This window comes from Crinia signifera, chromosome 6 (assembly GCF_055691185.1).
Source record: "Crinia signifera chromosome 6, ASM5569118v1, whole genome shotgun sequence".
Taxonomy (NCBI): Eukaryota; Metazoa; Chordata; class Amphibia; order Anura; family Myobatrachidae; genus Crinia; species Crinia signifera.
In genome coordinates, this window is record NC_139222.1 from 162,245,009 (window position 1) to 162,272,481 (window position 27,473).

At 43.6% G+C, this 27,473-nt stretch overlaps 1 protein-coding gene across 1 annotated transcript in view; it reads left to right on the forward strand.

Annotated features, from left to right (window-relative positions):
- The window catches only part of MGAT5B (alpha-1,6-mannosylglycoprotein 6-beta-N-acetylglucosaminyltransferase B), a 110,939-nt gene extending 83,735 nt beyond the window's left edge, over positions 1 to 27,204 (forward strand). Inside the window, exons 17-19 of the mRNA XM_083147861.1 lie at positions 11,129 to 11,203; positions 11,840 to 12,102; positions 26,261 to 27,204. Coding sequence (XP_083003987.1) covers positions 11,129 to 11,203; positions 11,840 to 12,102; positions 26,261 to 26,459 — 537 coding nt within the window. The 3' untranslated portion in view covers positions 26,460 to 27,204. The remainder of the gene's footprint in view (positions 1 to 11,128; positions 11,204 to 11,839; positions 12,103 to 26,260) is intronic.
- Positions 27,205 to 27,473: the final 269 nt, after the last annotated feature.

Consider the following 27,473-nt stretch of genomic DNA (forward strand, 5'->3'; position numbering starts at 1 on the left):
TGTTCGAGAATATCTTTGAGCATCTTGCACAAAGAGCAGCATTTCTCAATTATCAACAAGCGAGGCTATATAATAGTGTCTGCTTGGCCAAGACTTTAAGTCATTAAGAAGCACTAGCTATCTGTATTCCAAAGAACTGTCAATTAGCTACCCTGTTCATGCTGATACTGCTAATAAACAGCTCGGGGAAATTAGTGAACAAAAGAACGTAATGTCTTTCATGTGTCAGATTTTCCTTTTTGAATCGTGCCTCAAATAATGTTAACTATCTGTGTATCTAGAACATTGGAATGCATATGCTAGATGTACATTTCTGTTGTTTTAGTATACAGGTACATGACTGTGATCAAAAGAATGAAAGAGTTAATTTAATCCTAGAACATATATAAGAATAGTGGCTCACTATTGGCAATTGGACAGACACTACCTTATTCTTTATAGAAGCTTCAAAAAGCCCTAGACTAGTCTTATTAAACATTATTGCTTTCAATTTTATTAGAGAATTTTATTAAAATAAAATTAGGGTAAAGGTGCGTACACACGTACAGATTTTTCTGTCTGGTGGAAACAAAAACCTGGAAATGTATGGGAGAAAATGAATAAATACAATAAATTTGTTCCCAAACAGTTGAAAACAGACAGTGATCAGTCAGACAAATTGTTTAAATCATTGTGATATAACAAATTTCTCAAAGCATATATTTTATTCTGTTTTCCAGCATTTGGGTGGAAACTTTTGATTGTCAGTTGCTCCCATACATTTCCAGGTCTTTGTTTCCACCAGATAGATCAGACCGAAAAATCTGTACGTGGACCTTTCATTTTTTCAGAAAAGTACAGATGGAGCGGGTCTCGCTCTTGCAGGGGGATGCAGTCAATTTGCCGGCGGTCGGGATCCCGGCGGTCGGAATCCCGACACTGGAATCCCGACCGCCGAAATCCCGAAACTTTCTCCCTCCGTGGGTGTCCACGACACCCATAGAGGGAGAATAAAATAGCGTGCCGAGCGTAGCGAGGCACCGGGCCCGCTGCGTGGCGAGCGCAGCGAGCCCGCAAGGGGGAGCGCTCCACGTCCCCCCCATGTCGGGATTCCAGTGTCGGGATTCCGACCGTCGGGATTCCAACCGCCGGCATTACATATCGGATCCCTTGCAGGGGATGGCGGAAGATTCGCCATCCCCCGCCAGCCGCCGTAAGGGGACGCGCGCGCACAAGATGCGCGTGTGTCGCCTTACAACGGAGCTCCCCCTGGGTCCCCGCCGCCTCGCCGAGGGTCGCCCAGGGTCCCCACCTCCTCGCCGCCATCCCCCCCCCCCCCCTAACCCTGTCCGTCTCCCTGAAGCGGAGACGGACAGGGTTCCCGTCCCCCTGCCGACGGGAAACTGAGACACGCGTGCCCGCAATGAAGAGACCAGCTCCATCTGTATTCCCTCCAAGTATGGGTATTTCTTTAGCCAAAGATTTTGGAAACACAGAACTTTCCATGGGGGAATTCTATCAGGCAGAACAATGCTAAAATAGCTGTGTGTTAACGGTTTTACTGCTGTCAGAATGCATTACTTGATACTCGTAATGGTGCACAGCACATGTTATTAGGTGGTGCACTGTCAAAGGGGTGTGTCTAGTACCACCTTTTGGGTGTGTCTAACACTGCCCATTGGGTGTGTCTAACACCACCAATCAGGTGTGTCTACCATCATCTATTGGCACTCGCTACAATATAAAACGTCTCTCAGCCACACCATAATCTGCCTATTTCACTTTTAATCTTCTAATTACCCTGTGTAACAGTACATGCAAATAAAGTAAAATCATATATGTAATGTAGTGATATGACAATAGTCTAGTATAATTAACAATGCAAAACGCACATAATTGATTGATGGGCACTTGTTTTAGTGGAATACAGTTCTAAAAAAGTATTTGGCAAAACGTATTGCTGGTATTGCTAGCGGCAGGGAAGTGTTCTAAACATCCTAGCACCTCATGTGTGTGTATCTCTAGCATGTTAAACCTTAACTTAACTTATCTTAACATAAAACCTGAAATAAAGACTCGGAGACATAGGTTTGGCAGAAATTGATAGCTGATTTATTATTTGAATATTTAAGCTAGTTTTTGATTTGATTAAACTAATTTAAATAAATGGTGGCCAAGAAAGAACGGCTACTAAACTAAACTCCACCCCCAAACTCAGCATACGTAATCAAACTACCCTACCAAGCGGTATCCACTCGACCTACTACATTGACTACCAACCAGCCAGGTGGTCTCGCTGCCCCCGAGCGGGAGATCGAGCGAAAGGCCTAAGTCAATGAATAGGCGAGCGCACCGAAAACAATCTATATACGTTGCATAAACGGGTAATGAAGGCTAAGAAACTATTAACCTGCCGTTCTTTCCCGCCTATCAGCCAATGCGATTAAAACACCCCGAAACCCCCCCCCCCCATTTAAAACCAATTATCACAGGGATGGAAGGGTGGGAACATTTCAGCAGGAAAGAGAGGAAGACTCCTCCCTTTCCTGACCCAATATTCAGCTAACTCTGCCATTCCCAAGCACCTTATTGGATCCCCGAGTCACATGCTCCCCAAGGGTCACACACACAGCCTGGGATGTTTAACCCATTCCATGCCTAGTGCTGGCATTACATTAATCAAAAGTGTGTGCACAGCATTAGGAAGTGCCTGTTCACCCCTAACACTCAATGTGATCACGCCTATGCTGATACTTGAAAATTAATTAGGGGGATTAGAATCACATCACAAAGCTTCATGTTACATGTACAAATAAATGTACGGTACTTGTTTAGTTTCACAACGGCCGATATATCGGATGCAATATCGGCCGATATATCGGCTGATCCGATTCGATTTTTTTTTACCTGTTCATAACCCCACTATCCACTACGCATGGAGTTGATTTTATATAGTGTGGCGAGCGCAGTAATCCGCGTCCGCTCGCCATGCTTCGGGCTTGGTGGCTCGCTGCGCTTGCCACACTATATAAAATCAACTCGATGTGTAGTGGATAGTGGGGTTATGAACAGGTAAAAAATCGCATCGGATAGGCCGATTATATTGGCCGATATCCCATCCGATGTATCGGCCAACTTGAAATTACCAAATGTACTTCTTTTTCTTGGTAAAAGTGACTTTATTTGACAAAAATGAACCTAGTTTGTGAGAATTTACAAAATATTAAGCTCCATAATATCTTTTGGGAATAGACCGGAAATGTGGAAATCAGTCCTGTGTTTGGTGGGGTATGGGTCATTGGGTCTACATGAATTGGGTCGACCACTGAATATCCACAGGACTTAGGCTAACACCTGAAATAGGTCAACATGGCTATGGTCGACAGGGTCGGAAGGTCAACACAAGTATTAGGTCAACAATGGGAAGGTCGACAGTCAAAAGGTCAACCTGAGGTTTTCATGGATTTTTTTTGTCTCGAATGTCGACATAAACGACATGGGGGTTTATTCTAGTTCATTCTTTCTGACAAAATCCTTCTTAGATGGACAAAACCATGTGCACTGCAGGGGGGCAGATGTAACATGTGCAGAGAGAATTAGATTTGGGTGAGTAATTTTGTTTCTGTGCAGGGAAAATACTGACTGCATGATTTTACACTTCAATATAGATCTCACTTTGAAGAAAAACCCCACCCAAATCTAATTCTCTCTGCACAAGTTACATCTGCCCCCACCTGCAGTGCACATGGTTTTGTCCATCTAAGAAGGATTTTGTCAGAAAGAATGGACTAGAATAAGGCCCATGGAGTCTGTCAAAGTGAACCACTGCGCTCGCCATACTTTTTACACAGTGCCTCGCTGTGCCAGCCACAGTATTTAATTCTCCCACAATGCCCTAGTGGATGGTAGGGCATTAAATACCACCTGTCAGAATGTCGGCTCAAAAAACGTTAAAAAAAAATCATGTCGACCTTCCCATTGTCGACCTAATGCTGGTGTTGAACTTCCAACCCTGTTAAGCTAAACCCTGTCAACAGTCAGTGGTCAACCCAATGCATGTCGACCTAAATAGGGTCGACCCAGTGACCGTATCCTGTTTGGTGATATTCATGCCAACTATGGGCCTTATTCAGATCTGAGCTCAGTACAATTTTGTTCGGAAAATGGGCAAAACCATGTGCATTGCAGGTGGGGCAGATGTAACATGTGCAGAAAGAGTTAGATTTGTGTGAGTCATTTTGTTTCTGTGTAGGGTAAATACTGGCTGCATTATTTTTACACTGCAATTTAGATTTCAGTTTCAGCACACCCCACCCAAATGTAACTCTCTTTGCACAGGTTACATCTGCTCCACCTGCAGTGCACATGGTGTTGCCCATTATCCAAACAAATTTGTACTGAGCTCAGATCTGAATTGGCCCTATATGCCTTTGTCTACTGTACCTTTTATTGCATCTATTTTAAGTGATATTCAAATTATATATTTAAATAAGAATATATATTCATACTTAAAAGTGTGCCCCAGAAAAAAAAGAGTCTTCTTTATTTCTTCATATGAGCTGTTAGTCCAACATCATAATATCATTCCATTTTTAGTAAATACATATAAAAATCATCTGTTGGTTTCCGCAATCAGGTTGGTGAATCACTGAACCTGTGTGGGATCTCCTCCCTTACACATGATTAAATTCATTTCACCAAGACTCATGGCATTTAGGCTGGTTTATTAAATTTGCAAATGTTGCAAACAATCCTTGAAACCAATCAGGTACTTGCGTTTATTATCTACCACGTACTAGACAAATGAAAGGTAACTGCTGATTGGCTGCTGTTGAAAAAGATTGACTTTTGAACCTAAATGCAAAGTTAGTAAATATTGCCAAATGAGTTCTTGTTCCTAGGGCATTTATACTCCCTTTAGTTTCAAGATCATACTAACATTTTTGGTTTGGGGATAGGTATGACATTGTCACCATTGCCATTTAATTAGTACTTCACACATTATCTCCCTAATGCAGTATAAGTTGAACTCACAGGTTGTAAACAAAATAAATAAAATGTATAATTTAAATCTGTTATTTCATTTATCCCTGGATGCTCTTTTTTGATGTTGTTGTCTGACATGCACAGGAAAAGGTTGTCAAAATGGAGGCGATTCATCACATGAATAATTGATATGAGAGTGAGACACGTTCAATCTTGTATTATTATAGTAATTTGGTATTGGGCTTTCTCCAATAATATCCACTATAATTCTTTGAAGTGTGACATAAAGCGTCCTAAGCACCAGATTAAAAAATATATTCTTAGGGAAGCACTGCAGTATTCTACAAACAGATTACATTTCAAAAATTAACTCCTTTTTGATTTGTTATAATTTGAGTATTTATATGCAGCGTATGCTTGTTCACTAGGCAACAGAAGCACTCGGCTTGGACTAAGAGCTAATAAGCAGTCAAAGTGTCTGGTTCCGTCTGACACAAAGGGAATTTGTCACTTTTACTAAAATATTCCACAGTTTCAATGTATAATTCTGATTTTTCACCTAATAGAAAGCATATGGCAACTTGACTCTAGACCTGGGGTAGCCAACTCCAGCACTCGAGAGGTACCAACAGTTAATGTTTTCCAGATCACCTCACAGAATCACAAGTGAAGTAATTAGCTCCACCTGTGGATCTTTGAAAACGTTTCAGCTAGTAATAAGTGCACCTTTGCAGCAGCTAGGGTGTCTGGAAAATGTGAACTCTGAGCGTCTTTACATACTGCCATAGTATATGCTTTGATAATGTGCCCTGTTGGGCGATCAAAGGCACCGCCGTGTGCAGCTTTTCAGTTGTTGTTCCTAATGAATCGACACCGCTGAGTGTCGACCTGAATTATTCAAATGTCCTCTTGCATGTTTTCTATGCACTGAAGTGTGTAACACTTTGGTATGTTTATTGAATCATTGGGCACCGCCGTGTGCCAGGACGATGTGCTATACCTGAGGAAGTGTGCTTCCATGTAAATGTTTTTTGACAACTGGGCAGTAACTTCCTTCTGGCGAGATGTCAGACAGTTCCCCGCCCTGGCTATCACTTGTTATGTCCAAACATGGGCATCCCACACAATCTCCATGGCTACCAGCAACTTACGGAGCTTTTCACAGCATCACGGAGTGTTCAGCTACCTCTTGTCACTCACACCGCCCCCTTAGGTTGCTCCCTTCTAGCTGCCTACAGTACAGCTTGCTCTGGTACACAGCAGCGGAGACATACAGCGCTATCGGGAAGCCGGAGGCTTCACAGAGTGACGCGCTTAGACCTGCCCCGGGAATCCCGTGACGCGCCATCACCCGCCCACCTGTCAGACGGCCGGAAGGAGGCTGCTGTCAGCTGGTCAATTTTTGAATACTGTTGGCGCAATTTGTGCACTTAAATAGCGCACACTTTGCTGTGTACATTCACCCCTGAGGAAAACTGGCCAAGTCCAGTTGAAACGGCTGTCGGTTGCAGCTGCTGAGTGCCGGTCTGGATTCTTCTTCACCTTGTGTGGGGGGTAAGTGCTGTATACGTTCCCTGTAGGACCTGGCACCGGAATCTGATACTAATATATTTATGGAGTGCCGACCTGATGCCCATTGTGTGTGTATATATGTGTGTGTGTGTGTGTGTGTGTGTGTGTGTGTGTGTGTGTGTGTGTGTGTGTGAAGGCAGGCACTCACCAACTGGAAGTTCAAGATAACATTTTATTCTGAAGTAATGGACATTGTCAGTCACACGTTTTGATCCTCCACAAGTATCTCTTTCAAGATAAGACAAGTGTGACACAAGGACCCATAGCACCAGGTATGACACTACCTGGTGCTATGGGTCCTTGTGTCACACTTGTCTTATCTTGAAAAAGATGTAGAGGATCGAAATGTTGATTGACTGACTATGTCCATTACTTTGGAATAAAACGTTATCTTGAACTTCCAGTTGGTGAGTGCCTGCCTTCTTCTACAAACCTCTATACCATGGGTCTTCAAATTGTGGCCCTCCAGATGTTGTGAAACTACAAATCCCAGCATGCCTTGTCACAGTTTTAACACTCCCTTATAGCAAAACTGTGGCAAGGCATGCTGGGATTTGTAGTTTCACAACATCTGGAGGGCCACAGTTTGAAGACCCATGCTGTATACTATGGGAACCAAATTCCTTTAAGTGGAGCACTGCCCTGTTGTCTTCAAATTGAATTGAGTGCGGTTTAGACTCTGGCTGTGTGTGTGTGTGTGTGTGTGTGTGTGTGTATATATATATATATATATATATATATATATATATATATATATATATATATATATATATATAATGTCCGGGGGGATGGCGGCACTCAGGAATCAAAACACACCACACATGGGTAGTAACCAACGTTTCTGGGCCTAGAGACCCCTTTATCAAGGTGCAGGAAGAATGTTCTTCCTGCACCCTGATAAAAGGGCCTCTAGGCCCAGAAACGTTGGTTACTACCCGTGTGTGGTGTGTTTTGATTCCTGAGTGCCGCCATCCCCCCGGACGATATACATGGCAGATTTGTGCTGCACATGGGCGGGCACATATATATATAATAGATTACAGGGAGATTCAACCATATTTCTGTTGTTTTATTCCTTCTGTCTATGGTGGAAATTTACTAAGATGGGAGTTCTATTTCACATGAGATGTTGCTATGTCCAATCAGAATCTACTACTTATTTACCTTAAAGAAGATAATAGATAGTTTCTGATTGGTTGCCCATAGCAACATCCCATGTGAAATAGAACTCCCATCTTAGTAAATTTCCCCCTATGAATCTTTTTGCTACCTACATATGGCGAGGATATTCAGTTGATGATTTATTTAACAGTAGTTACCAACAACATAACAGTAATGTCAGTGACAACAGCTGTGTGTGCCTGAACGGAGAAAAATTTGAAATGCTCTGTCTGGCACCATCTAGTGACCACCGGTGCACAGAACACTTGAATTCCTCCCATAGAGATGAGGAGCAAAGTTATCATTTTATTATACTAAGCCAAAACAACTGAATAAAAGTTTACTGCTTACTTTCCTCACCATTACATAATAGCGTGAATAGCCCTTTGTTAGGTTTGCATTAATGTGTAGAACAATGAATCGGCTTGAAACAAAGCGTGAATTCTTTTGCGTAAAGCATTATCATGGGCAAAACAAAAAATGAATTGGCCCCTAACAACCTGAACAACACTGATTAGTGTCGTGCAGAGAGAACGCTAGGTACTGTGACTGCTGTCTTTCAGTAGCAGCTGTCATTATAGTATCGGAGCATGAAAGTAGGTCCGGACCACATAGAGAAATGACAGGACATCATGGTGTCACTGTGCCTTTATGAGAGATGGGTAGTACATTATGGCAGTGAGGTACAGTAGGATTGTTAGCAGTGTCAGTTTTCTTTTATTTAGCTTTCAGCTCAAAACTCCTGGAATTCTCTAATGAACAATTGGAACTGTCAGAAGACACCATGTGATCACATCATTCTTTTATATCCCCGTCTCTGGCACCTTCATATTACCGTTCAAGGTGATCAGATATATCAAACTGTAATTGTCTGAATTACTCTCCAAAAGCCGGCCGCACATTATTCTAAGCTTCTGATATGCACTTAAAGGTCTCAGGAAGAGTTGGAGGCACGCTCACCATAAATATAGGGAGGGAAATGTATAGAATTATTTCTGTACAAGCCTTTGAATTGCAGCTATATTTACCTATATTTTTCTTTTTAAATCACTATTGAGTACAAACACCAGGGGAGGATGAAAAAAAAAAGGGGGGGTTATACAGTACAAATAAATATGGGAAAAGGAAAGATAGAAAGTGAGGACAGAACATAGTTACATACCGCAGTGTGTCAGATAACTGTATAATACAATGTGAAAAGATCATTAAACAGAATATTCTGCTTTTAGAGTGGAGAATGGGGAAGAGGAGGGGAGAGAGTCAGAAGGACAAGAAAAGAAGTGGGAAATGTAGGAGCCACTGCCTGAAATTGTGGCAAGGAGTAAGAGGTATAATTCAGTCAATTCAGTGGTGGAGAGGAATTATAGTAAGCGGTGCCTAATGGAGGATGCTAGAAATGTATTCCATTCTATAAGTCTGTCAGGCTCTAGTGACATTAGAAAGCAAGAATGAGATTTCAGGTACCACCACATCTTGATGAAAGGATGACAGATGGCCCACCTACAATAGATAGTAGTATTGCCTGAATGTGAAAGCTTTAAAAGATTGTCTTGCAGGGTCTTATTAAGTGTCAGTTGCTTTCACAATAGGCCACTGCAAATGCCATTGCATGTTTATGACAAGTTTAGAGCCAGGCACATATACAGATGTTGAGCTGTGCCCCCTTCCATTTACTTGCAATCCCTTCCCCTTATTCTACCTGACAGAGATGACACTGGATTGCCACTAGAGACATGGCTTCTGCATGCATTCACAAAAGTGTAAAATAATAGTATACAATGCAGTCGCATTACAGTTAACAGCTGGATAGAGCAGGTAATAAGTACCCAAGAGTATGGATTGTGTAACAGGCGTGGCCCGGCGCATGTGTAAAAGGCCACAGGACTATGCCACGCCCACACACAGCCGCCATCAGACACACATACAGTAGCACAGGGCCGCCTGCCCCTGAATGTCACTACAGCCGCAGCTCTGCCAAAGATGGGTGAGTCGCCGTGACTGCATGGGGCTGCAATCAACGCCATATTTCAAGGCTGATACGCAGGTGTGTGGAATATCTAAAGAGGGGCAGGTGTGTGGAACAACTAAAGGGGGAGCTGGTGTGTGGAAATGTGAGGGGCATGTGTGGCATTACTAATGGGGGCAGGTGTGTGGAATTGCTAATGTAAGGGGCCTACTATTATGTTGCATGATGTGTAAAAGAGGTATATGTGTTCTACAATACATTCAAAGACACACACACACCCTATTTCTGGAGTGCGGCCCTCAGTCAGGCAGCATGCCTACAAAATGGGTAACATACCCCCATTTTGGAAAAAGGTGCCGGTTCCCACCAACAAATGCCACACCATGTCAGTAATGCTGCAGCTAATGGGGGTTGCAAGTGATATTGCAAGACCCGTTTTGCATGTGATCAGGTCTTTTGTCTGTCCATAAACATCAGACTTGAAAGTACCATTTGCATGGCTTGTGTACAAATCCAAATCAGGCTGCTATTTTAGACACTTGAGCCATTGTTCAGATATAGGGATAATATTAATCTAGATAAAAGGCAAACTTGGGCTTTTGTCCATGTGTATTCTTATGGATGATTTTTTTTTTTTGTGTGTGCATTATATTGTATGTGTAAAAGGCTACAAGTTTATTATTACTGTCCATAATCACTGCATCACTGTAGGCATTACTACTCCTATCCGCTTTTGAAAATGGAAGTTTCTGCATTTTTTTTTATACGGTCGCTACTTTATTAGCAAATGTAGCAATGCATGGTTTGCTAGACAGACATACAGACGTTCTAGAGTCCAATCTTTGGCAAAAAGTATAGCTGACTGGAGGGAGGACAGAGGGGACAGGTGGGGGGGGAGCAACTCAGCCATAAAAGAGTTTGAGGTCTGGCTAATGCTTCAATTTGAGGTCATTGAGCCGTGGAGGTGTCAGATGCGGGTGGTTTAGCAGCCAATATTCCCAAGCAGCAGAGAGAGAGGTCTCATTATCTGGAAGGTTCTGTGCAGAAGAATAATAGTATATCACAGAGCTCAGGGACGAGGCCCAAGGGAGCTCATTAGACAATGAGATGAGGATAGAAAAGCTGCAGTCACAGAAGCAGAACCCTAATATTCTCTGTTTATTACCATTGGTGAACAGGGGGTAGGCTTTTGTTGCTGTAGTAATGTCCCTATGTTCAGATATACACTGGTGTTATATTTTGACAGTCTTCTTTCTAGTCTACATTCTTACAGCTACCTCTGTACTCAAAAATCTGTTATTCCAAAATGTATTTTGTTTCCTTTTTGTTTGTCACCCTGATCTAGCAATAAATCTGTCTCATTTAGATTCAGAAAGTGTAAGATGGCCACTTCCTCACGCCTATGTACTAATAGGGAGAACAGTGGATGTTCCAACAATGTAATTGAACATTTTTCCTCCACAGGTTGATCCATACTTGCCCTATGAGTATACGAGTGAAGGGATGCTACAGAGACTACATGCCTATATTCAGCATCAGGTGAGCAAAGCAGCCATTGACCCAACACTGTGGATATCATTGAAAGTTTGAAACAGCTGTAAAATATTTAGTGCCAACTTTATTAGGTTTACTTAATCATTTGTCCTCCTCGGGTTTTGGCCCTATATGCACATCGTTCCATGCTGTTCCACTAAATTATATATACAATGGAAATCAGACTGTTGGATGTTTATCTCTGGTGATAACATGGACATATTTCTAACAAATGTTCAATATTCTTTGTATAATGGCTATTAGTGCATTGTGTACCTTACATTCCTTTTCCTTCTTACTTCATCATTCCTTATTAATTCCTATTTCTCCTCCATTTAATCCATCAATTTTGTTTTATAAACTGTAATCCTAATCACTAAATCTCTTGAGTGCTTCCTTAATCTTCCTCTTCTGTCTCCTTCCTTATTATATCTTCTTCTTCCTCTGTTTCATTCTCTTTCTTCATCACAACTAACATTATCCAATTCCTCCAATGGGCATCTACTTTCTCTGCATTCATTGGCTACATATCTGTACTTTATCATTCTACGTATTGTTCTCTTTTGTTCCCTATGTGATCACAATGTGATTTTCTCTTTTCTTTTACTTTCTTTTGTATCTCTCCTTTGTAACATGTTACAGGAGTTTTGCTCCCCTCCTTTGCCGATGCCCATTCCTGTTAACACATCCCAGGCTCCTCTGCCTTCTTGTTTGGTTCTCATTAATCACACACACCTTGTTTGGCCATCCAGTGAACCTCCTCCCATCATCTGGCCCCCAGTCACATCAATGCAGGTCTGGCTGTCTGCAGAAGGGGAGTCATGCACAAATGCTTGCTGGGAGCGCGACTTGGTGTGTGAGCCCGCATTCTTCAGCGTTATCAACCGTCAGCGTGTTCTGGAGAAGTGAGTATACTAAAGGCCAATAACCTCTCACACTGACACAGAATTGAAATTGAAAACAGAAGTCACTTGATTTTTTTGCGAATGTTAAAACTTACAGTATACCTGCTGTGAGGGCTTTGGGGATGGCAGAGGCAGTGGATGACAGTGGGAGGCAGAGGCTGGCAGAGTATGACTTCACAGATCTCTAAGCTAGTTATTCAAGTCTGAAGTAACAGACAATTCAACTGATCTTTGAGATTTTAAGAGATCAGAGAAGTCATCAGCAGCATGGAGTCGCCACGGCATACTGAGGTAGCCAGGACCCACAGTTTGAGAACTGCTGGACTATGACATCATTACATGCCATGGGGGCTAGTAGTGAGTGAGTTTAACAAATATAATGGGAGTCATTCTTACAGCAGTGAAATGCATACATGTGGTGGTGCGTGGTGTCTGTGTGCTAGACTGTCAGATTTGCCCAAATACACTCGTGTGTGTATGCCTGCAGTACCTGAAGCATAAATTCTCCTGGTGATCACTTCCATTCTGGCTTGTACTGAGCATCTGCTGTCTATTTCAGCATTTATGTCTATTTGCCCAATCAGTAAATCATAACTACAGCAGAATTTATGTGTTCTTGTCAGTGATAGCTTGAGTGTTAATATTAATATAACTGCTATTCTTATTTCTGTTATGTTAAACTCTTTGATGAATATTGGGGTTATTCAGGCCTAATTGCAAAATCACATTTTAAGCAAATGGACAAACCCATGTGCATCACAGGTGGGGAAAATGTAACATGTGCAGAGAGAGTTAAGCCACCCCCCCCCCCCCCCCCCCCATCCACTAGGCAGACATATCTGATGCTACAATCTGGGAGAGTTCGATTTCCCTCGTACTCTCCCAGATATCTGGTCTGACCCTGGGCTAATTAGTCACTCTATTCACCTCAGATACAGACCCCTGACAGCTTCAGATCAGATGGATCTTTGGGCACCACCAAGGATTTTTTCATCAGATGGATCTGAGACTCAGCCGCACATCTGATCTGAGGAAGCTCAGATTTGGCCTTTTTTCTTCAGATCAGTCTGCCAGATCCATCTGAATCTGAAGGAAACAGGCTAAATATGTCTAGTTGATGGGGCCTTTGGGTGAGCGTTTTTTTTCTTCTGTGCAGTGCAAATACTGGCTGCTTTATTTGGTACTTTTTGATCTTAGGCATCGCAAGGAAAAAAATTCCGTCGGTTGCATCGCATGCGGCCAAAAAATCGCATGCGATGCGACCGACGCAATTACCGCGATTTTACATAGGGAACAATGTTAAATGGCCCAATTGACCCGATTTCACATAGGGAACAATGTTAAATGGCCCACAGACCCCAAATACCCACCCTGAAGTGTGAAATGCCCCCCCCCAATTGTTAACGCCACCCCACGATCAACATCAACCCGAATCGTGGCTAGCGCAGCGGTACACGTCCTCCGACCTTTTCATACCCCCACTATCCACGTCGGCGTGGAGTTGAGAATAGAAAGTGTGGCGAGCCCGAAGCGTGGCGAGCGGACGCGTAACACGCTCCCGAAGCGTGGCGAGCCCCGCGAGGCGACACGGATTACTTAACATGTATTCCGCTTCCCCTCGCGGGACTCGCTGCGCTCGCCACGCTTCGGGCTCGTATTCCGCGTCCCCTCGCGGGGCTCGCTGCGCTCGCCATGCTTCTGGCTCGCTGCGCTCGCCACACTTTCTATTCTCAACTCCCCGCCGACGTGGATAGTGAGGGTATGAAAAGGTCGGAGGACGCGTACCGCCGCCGCTCGCCACGCTTCGGGTTGACGTTGATCGTGGGGTGGTATAACAATTGGGGGGGCCATTTCACACTTCAGGGTGGCTATTTGGGGTCTGTGGGCCATTTAACATTGTTCCCTATGTAAAATCGGGTCAATTGGGCCATTTAACATTGTTCCCTATGTAAAATCGGTAATCGCGTCGGTCGCATCGCATGCGATTTTTTTGGCCGCAACCAACGCGATTTACATTTTACCATGCATTTCTATGTAAAATCGTGGACATCGCATTGGTCGCATCGCATGCCATTATAATGGCATGCGATGTACATGCGATGCCTGCGATGGGCGCCGTTCTAGGAAACAAGTACCCTTTATTTTTACACTGCAATGTAGATTTCAGTTTGAACACGCCCAACACAAATCTAACTCTCTCTGCACATATTACATCTGTCCCACCTGCAGTGCACATTCAGGGTCAATTTGGTTGAATCGCACTGGGGAGCAATGTTTTTAATATGCGCATAATGAATTATGCACATGTGCGAAGTCCTTGGGTGAACGGACTCCTTGAATTGGATAGTTGCCGATCCGTTCACATGGACCAATGCAGACCGGGGGCGTGGGGCAGCAGAATCGGATGTCTCCATGGGAACACCCAGCATTTTATGGGCATCCCCATGAAATGCTGGTTGTTCCCATGGGATTGCGGGCGGTAGGAGGTGTGCCAGGGGCGGGCTGCTGACGTCACATGACGTTAGCCGCCCGCCCTGTCTTCACCCTGAAGCCTGCAAATATAAGTTAGTCTCCACTGACTTATATTTGCGTGGCCTGAAGAAATCATTCGATAGTTAGCGACCACTGAATGATTTCTCCGCCAGTAGGACATGGGAGGGGATGTGTCTTCGTGACATACGACGGTGATGCAGCAGGGTGTGCCCTCTAGGACTCGGTAAGCTGCAAGCTTCTCAGCTTACCGAGTCAATCAGAATGAGGGCCACTGTTTTGTCCATTTGCTAACAAAACTTTCAAGACAACATTTTTTCTTCCTATATATCAAAATTAATGGTACAGAAAAGGTTTTGTTCAAATAAAACGGCGCAGATTTCACCAACGCAGTCCAAAAAAACACCCCTAACCCTTAGGTCCACCAACATAGAATTACAAAAAATGTGGTGTTTCAGGCGCTTAAGTGATAATACCAGTGCTTATATTATAAACATGGGTTACTCAGCTTTTCAGTATATTCTCCTTTTGGGTAGAGATTTGTCACACTTTAAAGCCACTGGTGGTTCTCCTTTTCAATGAGATCAGTAAATGCAATCCTATTGGAGAAAGCATAACATCGCCACCATGGTGCAGTAGGTTTCAAACATACAAGGATTTCTTAGTTTGACAACAAACTCACATAAATAGACAGTTAAAAGCATTTAACCACTGATAGTGGAATAATGGATATCACCCGGATCCAGGTACTGATCTCATTGAAAGAGAAAACCACCAGTGGCTTTAAGTGTGACAAATCTCTCCCCAAAAGGAGAATATACTGAAAAGCTGAGTAACCCATGTTTATAATATAAGCACTGGTATTATCACTCAAGCGCCTGAAACACCACTTTTCTTTTTTGGATATATCAAATATAAATATATAAATCACACGATGTACTAACTAATGGTGGTGCATCCTGCCACTTACTGCAATGATACTAATAGCATATGTACTAACATATGCCATTAGTATCTCAAAGAACAGCTCTTCCGATAGGAGCTGTCCTTTGGAATCAGCGCTTTAAATCAGCACACAGAGAGATGGGGCAGGCCAGGCAATGGCACTGAGAGGGGGAATAGATACTCTGCGCAGGCAATGGGAGAGAGGACAGGCTGCCGCTGCAGCAATGCCTCTTCCCCCAGCTCAGCACATGCTGCTTAGTGATGTGTGCTGAGTTGGAGCAGCAGCCTATCCTCTCTCCCTGTGGTGGTGTGCAATGCTGCCCACCCCCCCACCGGTGCCTGGCCGCCCAGGTTTTTTCTCTGCAAAGGGGTGTGGTTACGCTCCTGTGGCCACACCCCTTTGTTTTACTGTAGGTGTCCATGGCCGCAGTGAGTGCTGGTAAGGATTCAGAAGGAAGCCCATAGGTTTCTATAGGGTAACATCAGAAAACACTGCCCATAGTACAGTACATTTTTCCTTTAGTAAATCCTGCCCTACATCTTTTATTGTATCTTGTGTTTGCATGTAAGTGTATACAGTGGGAAAATGAACAAATCACACACATGACCCTACTGTACTGAGCATACAATAGGTTATAATGCGCTGTCCCATGCTTTTCCATTCTGTCCATATATATGTGTGTGTGTGTGTGTGTGTGTCACCGTTCTGGGCATGTGCAGTGAGAAATATTGTACAATATGCTGTGCTAACTGCTTAGTACTCACTGCATCAGCGTGTTGTGGGGAAAAACCTGATTATTACTTAAGTGGCCTCAGTTTCTTCTTTTTTGGCTTTATTCATTTGATATGTCAGAAAGCGACTTAAGCCAGGTACATTGAAAGTTCAGATCTGAGCTTTGGGCTATTTTATACGAATCTCTTTAGAAGTGAATGATCTAATCTAGTTAATGTTAACTGTTACTGCTGGCCACAACCTTTCGGTGTATAGAAGGTCATTATCCAGCATGGTAATTGATGCTAAGACCTCTTTCTTTATACTGAATTTTTTTTTATTTTTTAGCAAGTCTTGGTATATTTCTAACCTCCAGAGATGATATAATGACATTTGTACGGGAACCATAGAAGTTCAGGTCTAGCAGACAGTTGTGTTTCATCTTTTTAGAACCACAAGTGAGTCGTAAGCACTTTCACACAGCATGCCTTCAAGCCACTGGGAAGCTTTCTCTGCATTATCAAACCAGGTTATTGCAAGCAGGAGGGCTCAAAGTTCTGTCCATTCTAGAACCAAATCTTCATTTTCAGCAAGATACAGACTTTTCACCTAGCGTATCTATCACCACACTAATGATCCTTGCCAGAAGGGGATTGGAATCCATATGCAGAGACAACAAGGAAACAATAAAGGACAGACTAGGTGCAGATTGTTGATATAGGGACTTCTGATAAGCCAAAGACATACAGTAACAGGAGAAAGCTCTTGGCACAAGATTCAGATGACATTAGCAAAACTGTTGGGTGCAGTTTCTCCATCCGAGTATGGGCTCGTCTGTGAGCAGTTGAGCATCTCTGTACACGACGGCTTGCAGTGACATTCCTGTAACAAGACCATAAGACGGACCATCTCTGCGCATCCGCTAAGCCGCCTCCCTCTAATTAGCCAGCAACGCAAACTACATTTTTAAGTGTCTCTGCTACTCAATCACAACCCCTAGTCTGACATCACCCTTAATGCCTATATAAAGCTGTTATTGCATATTTGTTTTCCAATGAATACAAACACCCTGAGGTAGTAGTTGCTTGTGGTGACAAAAGGCAGAGTGCTGCCATACAGTATATAAAAAAAAAAAGCTGAAAAAGTTTTGAGAAGTCAGAAAAAGGATTATACGATTTGGTTAGTTTTGCACCTCCGCAGGGAAGAGGCTGTGTAATACCATACAAGAATTGATCAAATGCTGCAGGTGACATTTGTAGAAAATAGATGCCTCCTCCAGCTTACCCAGGGTGGGATGTACTAATCAAAAAAAGCGGTAAAAAGACAGTTTTCAGGGTTTTTACCACATTTTGAAATGCACTAAAGTCCCTCCTGGCGGGGCTCCACTGGAGGGGTTGTGCCAGATCTAGCTGGTGTATCCCCAAAGAAGCATGTGGGCTTCTCTTCTCAGCGCTGCTGTGTGAGGGATCCAACACAGATCCCTCCCAGCATGCCCCCCAGCTTCTCTGCACATGCGCAGTTGGACTTCCGTGTCAGAAACAAGAAAGTCCAGGCACCGGCGGAGATCTCCCAGCAGCGGTACATACCACCCTCAGACTGGCATCAGAATCCTCTCTGTTTGGTCCAGAAAGTCTGAGGATGCAAACTCTGGGTTCATCACGCCTACAAAACGGGTCTCTGTCACCATCCCCAAATGCCACAGCATATCAATCATGCCGCAACTAAGACGTGACTGCAAGTGAGCACACAGGGCCCATTATGAACAAGCACAGAACGTTTTCTGTGCATGTCATGCGCAGTTCCTAAACATTAGATTTGTACATAAACCATCGGGTTTGTGTACATATTTGAGTCAGGCCCAGTGATGACTTTCAGGTCTAGAACACACATTTACCATACCTCCCAACTTTTGAAGTCGAAGGCCGAAAAGGGGCGTGGCCTCAAGAAAAGGGGGCGTGGCCTCACGGGGTGACGCGAAATCCGGCCACGCCCCTGTTTTCGCCGCTCGTCGTAATATTATCGTGGTTTATATCTCCCAACCGTCTCGGGAAGCCGGGACTGCGGTAAGCAGTACCGGGACGACGGGACATCGGCCGTAAATCGTGAATGTCCCGCCGAATCCGGAACGGTTGGGAGGTATGCATTTACTAACATTTAAAAATTAATATAAAAATAGATCTGTCATTAAATGTGTTTTAGCACTGAAAGCCCAACAACAATTATGAATGATTTTTAATTTGACCTTTACAAAATAATCTGCTAATGATCTGCATCCAATCTGATCCCAATCCGATCTGAGTCTGTATCCAGTTGAATGGATCTTTTACAGATCCTACCTGCTGCAGGTAGGATCTGTAAAACGACCAAACGAAAGCGGGGACGCGCATCGGATTGGAATCGGATCGGAATTGGATCTAAACATGCAAAACATGCCCAATCTACATATAATCTACATTCAATCAGTCGGAATTGGATCCAGATTGATGGAATTGAGCCCTAATCGTTCTGGTGTGTACCCTGCCTAAGGGTAAATAGCGATACAGCATTATCTTCAGCAACAAAAAATTATGTTTTAATAGAATTTACCACACAACGTAGTACGCAGCTATATTTCCATTAGGCTTCTTGGGAAGGGATACGGTCATTAGGTCTACAACAACTAGGTCGACAAACATTGGGTCGACACCACTAGGTCGACATGGGTCTAGGTTGACATGGGTCTAGGTCGACCTAAGCATTAGGTCGACATGGACTAGGTCAACAGTCAAAATGCCGACATGTGGTTTTTCCACTGTGTTTTGAGCCGACGTGCCGACACGCGGTATTTCATTATTTCATTCCCTACCATCCTCTAGGGCGCGGTGGGAGAATAAAATAGTGGGCTGAGCGCAGCATCGCCAGGGAAGCAAGCGATGCGAGGGGATGCGGTGCACTTCAAACTGTGTCCATGTCGACATTCGGGTTAAAAAAAGTGAAAAACCCCATGTTGACTGTCGGCCTAGCCTATGTCAACCTAATGCTTGTGTCGACCTAATGTCATGTCGACCTTGCTGCATGCCGACCTAGTGGTGTCGACCTAGTTGTTGAAGACCAAACGATCCACACCCCTTGGGAATGAGGCAACTCTTGTGTAGCTTCCTTCACAAGGAACTGTGATGAGCATAGAGTTACTGCTAGTGCTCCAGCCACCCTGCAAACTCCACTGAAAGACTTGACAGAAATGCAAATACACACTTGTGTATGTATGAAAGTGGAAATGTAGCCTACTTCAGATCCACTTATTTAAGCTTATCATAATAAATACGTGGCATTTTGACTTTTCACATATGTCTTGCAAATATTTTGCTTTACAACTGAATTGTATGTTCTGGACCAAACTTCCATCCTTCTTTGATAATTGTTTGTCATCTCTTTTTTTTTTTGTAATTGACCTTCAATAAAAAAGATATGTAATGCAGATTAAAGCCGTCTACACACGGCTGCGATAGGGGCTGATATCGCTTGGAATATGGTCGCTGGCGACCATATTGCCAGTGATGGGAGTGTGCCGCCGGGTGCGTGCTCCTGCCTCCAGCTGATTACCTCTGTGGCACCTGATGAAAAGGAGACACTGAACAATATATTGCTGAGCAATATATCTCCCCCGTGTGTGTACGTACCTTTAGTATAAAGCCATTGGCGCAAGAATAGTGTAATACCAGCAACCTGAGGAGCAGAATGCACTCTGGTGAACAGACTATTCCAAAGGGAAAGGTTAGTGTTGCCGAGAGCAATCACGCAGGTTTTGTCACTTACTGTAATTGCACTTAATGAATTGAAAGCAAACCTCTAAATCCTGGCTGCTATAGATAATACACCATTTTGTCTTCTGCATCGTTCTAATGTATCCATTAATGTATCCATTTTGTTAGTGGGTGCACCATCAAAGAGGTGTGTCCAGCACTACCTATTGGGCGTGTCTAACACTGCCCATTGGGTATGTCTACCATCATTTATTGGCACTCGCTACAATATAAACGTCTCTCAGCCACCCATAATCTGTCTATTTCAGTTTTAATCAGTACATGCAAATAAAGTAAAAACATATATGGAGGATGCAGATATGTAGTGATATGACAATGGTCTAGTACAGTTAACAATGCAAACACGCTTCTTTTAGCGGAATACAGTTCTAAAAATCAAAAGTCTTTGGTGAAAGGCATTGCTGGTATTGCAATGGGGAGGGAGGGTGATTGGTCGCACTGGAATTTAAAGATAGTGTATTAACCTCTTTATTAAAGTTTGTGGTTAATTGTTCTATATAATCATGAGGTGTGCTACCGCCAGACAGTAATACAATAGTACAAGGGAAACAACAGAAAGTCTTTTTTTTGCGGTGCACCAGGAGAAGAGAAAAAAAGTGTTTTAAAAAGTAACTTTTATTAATTAATCAATTAAATGCGAAATATAAAATCAAAACATACAACATAAATTGACACTGGACTTGTTAAAAAGGGTGAGAGAAACTCCCCTTATCGTAGTGGGGGTAGATTTATATATAATAGTCGCTGGTTGCTTAGTGTGTACCCTAATACACTGGGCTGTACAATCTATAGTCACTGGTGTTTCTTCAGGAGTATACGTGGAACCATGTCCCTTTATTGTATGAACACCTATATAGAGTAACAGGAACCCTCGTTTGTATCAATATACGGTGTAGTAGTGTTGCTATTTGAATGAGCAATTCAAATGTAGCCGGATAAACATACAATGTTTCTAATGTGCACCGTGCTGTGAGATCATCAGCTACGGTCACGCTTAGGGGGGAATCTGCAGGGACGGCGTCCCGTCTGCAGCTATCACCCCCTGAAGGCTGCGTGTGCTGCCGGTAAGGGCTGGTAGGCACACGGACAAGTCGCCAGGGGAGTCAGGCTCTCTATGGCGCTAACGGCTACACCGATAACCACCGCGTGTGATTAGCCGGCAGCGGTATATGCTGTCATCAGGATGTGACTCGCATATATCACCGGCTATCAGTCGGGCAGTTAAATCACATAAAAACACAATCAAAATACATTTCCCAGCTACCCCCACTAAACGATCCACGCCAACGCGCGTTTCGCCCGAGGGGGGGCCTCGGCGCAACCCACCGGGCAGTCCGTAGCCTAGCAGTTGCTTGGGCTGGCTGCCAAGATCGGAGTACTCATCCCATCCAGGAGCCAGCAGCAGCGGGAGAAAAAGCAGCATGTGTGTGGGGGGAGGGAGCCCGGCTGCAGGAGCAGAAGTCCCCATGTCACTTTGCCGGGAGTAAACAACTCCACCCTAGCGCATGTGTGACAAGCAGGCGTGGATTTACTGGGGGAGGTAAGATGCTCCTGAGGGCTTGGAGATATGGGGTGCCGCTACTGAGGGCTAGGGACAAGGAAGGCTGCAGCTTGTGCTGGGGAGCGGAGAGCATGGTGGGGGGCTGCTGCTGCTGTGGAGGTGAGGGGGGTGCTGCGGAGAGCCTACCCCCCCCCCCCTAATTTCAAAGTTTACATCCGCCCCTGGAGGCAAGTGGGAGTGGGAGATGATCTGTTATAAATGTGAGAGTAGGCCTCTATGTTTGTTTATGAGCACCCATATTTGCTAAATGACTGAGAGGAAAGGAGTGTGTGTGTGTGTGTGTGTGTGTGTGTGTGCACATATAAAGGATAGATGTGTGTGTGTGTGTGTGTGGTATGTGATAGACATGTGTGTGTGCGCAGATTATGTGATAGACCTGTGTGTGTGTGCAGATTATGTGATAGACGTGTGTGTGCATATTATGTGATAGACGTGTGTGTGCATATTATGTGATAGACGTGTGTGTACAGATTATGTGATAGACGTGTGTGTCCGTATTATGTGATAGACGTGTGTGTCCGTATTATGTGATAGACGTGTGTGTGTGCATTATGTGATAGACGTGTGTGTGTACATGTTATGTGATAGATACGTGTGTGTGTGCGTATTATGTGATGCAGGCGTGTGTATTTAGTAATAGAGGTGCTTGTGCGTAATACGTGGTAGAGGCGGAAGTAAGTGCGTATTACGTGACAGACGCATGCATGCATATTAAGTGATAGAGGTGTGTGTGTGTTTTTTTTTTTGTTTGTTTTACAGCGTGCATAACCAGCAGTAGCTCCTCCTCCACCCTCACCTCACAAAGTGATGAAAGTGTAGTCACAGGTTCTTAGAGCTCACTGCCAGCAATTATAATTAAGTTTTATTTTATAGATTACTTTGTGGTACTATGTGCATAAGAAGTGCTATAACTATTATTTGAAAAAAGATCACTACTGAGTTGTGTAATGTCAACTAGGATTGGGTATATTGTGAATAATGAGCGATATGGTGCGATGTAATGTGAATAAGGAGCAATACGGTGGGTGTAATGTGTATAAGAAACAATATGGTGGGGTGTATTGTGAAGAAGCGATAGTGTTTTGTACTGTCAGCATGGAGGGATACGGTGTGGGTAATGTCAATAAGGAGTGGTGTAACGTAAATAAGAGGCACTATCTATAAGAGGTACTGTGAATAAGGGACGCCAACGTGTAACATAACATGAACAGGAGACACTTTCATATGATAGAATGTAAATAATGTTGCAGTAGTGGCGTAATTTTAATCTGGGGTACTATTGTGTGACCACCTGCCTTCCCAACATGGACCCCCCCTATTTGGCCTATAAGAGTTCACTGCTCACTGTCCCTGTTTCATATATGGGGGCACCAATGCTCTTGGGTACCAAAATGCAAATTGCTATGGTTGAGTATTGATGGCTGTTGCTGGCTGCTTATGTGAACTTTGCTGCTTGGTGATGGGTGCTTTGCTGACAATGGTGTGATTGGTCAGAAGTGGTACTAGTGGGGGTGCTAGGGGGCACCAGCCAAAATCTTGCCTAGGACATCAAACTGGTTAGGACCGCCTCTGGGTGGCTGCAAGGTGATTTTGTTACCGGGCAGTCAGATACTGACTGACCCAGCGGTGGCTGCAGTAGCTGCTCTGGGTTTTCCCAGAGAATCCGTGCAGGTGGGCGTCACACTGCGTCATGATGTCTGCCGCAGCATGACATCGGATGCTGGACCCGCCTGCACTGCAAGTGCACAGCGTACACGGTGAAGGAGCAGCAGGCCAGGGGGTGGCTGGAGGCATGGCCCAGACACCATCTAGCCCCAGCAAGAACAGTGCTGCAGGCAGACCCACGCTTAGGTAAACCTGTGGGCTGTTACCATATTATTTATTTAAGTTGTATTTTTACTGTTAGTGACTGTTGTCTGCTAACTTGGCAATTCTGTAATGCCCATAGACACATCCTTCCCCTTGTCCACCTACCCAGTGGATGGATCTGTACCATCAGCGTTACACCCACCATATATAGACTGTGTATATATGGTGGGGTGGGTGTAACGCTGGTGGTACAGATCCATCTACTGGTTAGATGGACAAAGGGCAGGCTGGATCTATATATAATATAATAACCATGGAATACACCTATTGGTGTATAAGTCACGCATGTGCCAAGCTAGTAGGGTGAGTTTAGGGGTGGAGTACGGGAGATTGGCCCGGGTGCCTCACCAGCCACTGACCTCACCGCACGCCACTGGCTCCTGGACTTCCCTGGTAATGTATGATTGCCATCACCTGTGCTGAAACACCTTTATTATCAACTAACCTGTTTAAAACAGGTGCTGGCAATCATAAATAAAGATGGAAGTCCAGGAACAGAGCGTTTTGTCCCTCCTGGAGAGGGTCATGTTGGGAGGTATGTGTGTGTTCCTTTTGATTGCTTATCATTGGAATTGTCAGTATTATTTAATAATAAAAACCGTTTGAATAAAATAAAAAAGGAAGATATACAGGTCACAAAAGATGAGCAGAGACATCAGAAATGAGCTTATATCGGCATACATCAAAGGAAACAACTAGAAATATATGAGAATGCAATTTAAAATATATTCGAAATGCATTAGTTTAATGGGATCAGCTGTTGCCCAGTTGATGTGTCTTGCAGCCCACTGTTAACATCCACTGCTTCTAAACCTTAATTCTGCCACAATACATGAATCCCTTGGATGAGAGCGGACTCCCTCTCTCCCCTGCAAATTGATAAAATGTACTAGGCTTTTAAAAAATAAGATAAAAAACAGCAGTTAATGTATCGGTGACTTGACACACAGAATATAGACAGATCACTGTTTATATACAGGGTGACTGTTACATCTATCTTCTGCAGATTTAAAAAGATTTATTTTACTATCTTTATTTGCATTTTCAATCTAAAAAAGGAAATAATGCTAATTAAAGTTCTAATATTTCTGGATGTCTTGACATTTAAGTGTACATACCATTAGGAAACAATCTCTCTCTCTTTGCTAACTCCTCATCCATAGGGAACATCCCCTTTAAGACCTCTATTTCCAGATGGTTGAAGCAGGTAATCACCAGGACCAGCAGTGCCTTAGGGAAGGTTTCTTCAGTGAATGTGTAAGCACATTAACCAGATCAGGTCCTTGGTAGTGTCTTCAGTGAGAAAAGTATAGATGGCGTTTCAATGAGTCTATATTGTTTTATTGGTATTACGCTAAGTAACATATTCTTCATATACCTTCCTTTACCATTTATGTTTACTTGGTTTTTTTTTTCTCTATGGAGTAATTCTAGAATAATTGTAGGGCCATGTGTTCTTTCTATCCATTTAATCCATTTCTTTTAGTGCAACAAACAGCTACCCAGACCTATAGCATTATAGAGCGATCCTGTGTAGTCTGCAGTTATCACTCTGAGCTCACAACAGTATTACACCACAGTGGGGATGCACATGTTTTACTATATATTGCTGTGTGTTTCTATGTGGACTATTGTTACAGACTCGCCCCAGAGAGGCTAAGTCAGAGGTCCAGAATAAGGTTACAGCAAGGATCCTCAGTGTGTAGTTAGTGACCATACCAGTAGGGCTTCTTAACACCCTTCGCAAAACTTCAGTCTACTGCCCCCCAACCCCACACTGCCATCAATACACACTTTCCAGCCCCTCAAGTGAACGTGTGGAGATGGCATCTTAGAAGTTCCACAGCTGCCACATGTATTAAGTACAACATGGATATCTTTATCATAGACCTCCTTAATTTTGTTATAGGCAAGCTGGGTGGTGTCCTCCCAGATCTTCCTAGGCAGCTGCATAATGGTAGAGCCGGCCCAGCATACCAGATGGTTACAGAAAGCTGTGCATGCCTGGTTATAGACCATAGCATTCAGACAAGGGAAAGATGGCACAACTAATAAGCATACTGGATTAATTGGTCATTATGTAGAGGTGGATTAAAGCCCATGGTGTCTTCTTGATGATGAAATGTATTGCTTTGCATGCTGTTACCCTAAAAAAAGGTCGAAATTTCATAAAAAGGTGTTTTTGTATACTTAACTATCTACATGAACATAGAGGGAGGATATGAAGCCCCGTACACACGGGGGAGATATATTGCTCAGCCATATATAGCTAGCAATATATGGCTGAGCAAAGGGAATCAGCTGGTCGCGGGAACAAGCTCCTGCGACCAGCGATTATAATGGGGCTGAAAACGGGAGCGCGCACCCAGCGATTTATCGCCGGGGCACACTCCCATCACTGGCAATATGGTCGCCTGCGACCATATTTCCAGCTATTTCAGCCCCTATCGCCCCTGTGTGTACACAGGTTATGAAGTAAGAAGTATGGCGAGTGAATGCGGTACACTTATATGGTATCTATGTCAACTTGTGTTGACATAGACACCAAAAAACATGAAAAACTCATGTCGACCTTTTCCATGTGTCAACCTTTTGCCTGTCGACCAGTAGTGGTCGACCTATTGACTGTCAAATCTATGACCCATACCCGTCCAAATTAGGGGGAAAATTGGAGAAACTCTAGGAAAAATTGCTAAATAAATTCCAGCCATAGTGCTATTGCTGCAACCCTTACACACTTACTGTAAGTCCTTACCTTTGTGTTTCTGTATCTTACAGGCTTGGAGCCCAATGTGATAGCACAGAATCTGTCATGAACCACTTGTATCCTGCTGTGTCACCCTCTGTCCGTGAGTGCTACCTTCAGAGGGAACCATTGCTCTTCAGCTGTTCGGGACAAAGCACAAAGTTCCGTCGGCTATGTCCGTGTAGAGACTACCATCCGGGACAAGTGGCGCTGTGCAAAGACTGTTCCTGAAACAAACCCATTGCTAAGTCTGCCATTTGTCACCATTAAACTTCCAGCGACTGATCGCAGTGACTGCCGCATGCAGAGGTCCCACACCTACTGTATTTTTTCAAACTCAATTTAAAGGCTCGGATCTTTGCTCTGGGTTTGCATACAGCAATATAGTGTAAAATATACACTCGTACAGCAACCAGTGTAACAATTCCAGAGCCACGTAATGATATCCTGCCCTCTTATGATTTCTGATCCTTCTATTGCACAAGGAACAACAATATTTCTATGAGTAAAGCACAATGACGATACCGGAGGACCCATTTGAGGGATTTTGATTGTTACTGAGGAGCTGTCAATGGAGGATAAACCAAAATAAAGGGCACGTTCTAACCGCAATATTTTGAAGATATTGGTACCACTGCCATCCAGCATGCATAGACTCAGTGACAGATAGGAGTGATATAACTGGCATTCCTAAACATGACTGTTTTTTTTTTTTTTTACAGCCCGATAAGAAGACAGAAGTATTTCTTAAATAACTGTTAATTCATTGAAACAAAATTGGACCAAATGTGAAGTGTATGATTACCTATTTGCCAGCCATGTAGCAGTGATTTTGTCTTGAAATGAAACTATATGCACCTGTCAACTGGACAACTGGCGTTTCAGATTCAGTTGGAGTGAATCGGTGTGAGCAATAGACAAACATGTTTTTTTCTTTTAAATATTTATGTTCAATAAAGGTTTAACTGGAAAGGAATCCGAATGCTATGTCATTGAGCAGTGCTTGTTTCATTTGGGTTAATGGCTCATAGTGGGAGACCCAATGCTTCAAAATCTTTGTACACACTTTGTCTACAGAGCGGCCGATGCAAGTAAACACGGTACTTGTGACTTATCTGGGCGCCCGATTTTCTTCATCGCACCTAAAAATCGCGTCAAATTGCATCGCATACAATCAGATTGCATGCGATGCGATTTGCCGCGATTTTAATATGTGAAGGCACCCAGATGCCTGTTTCATATGTG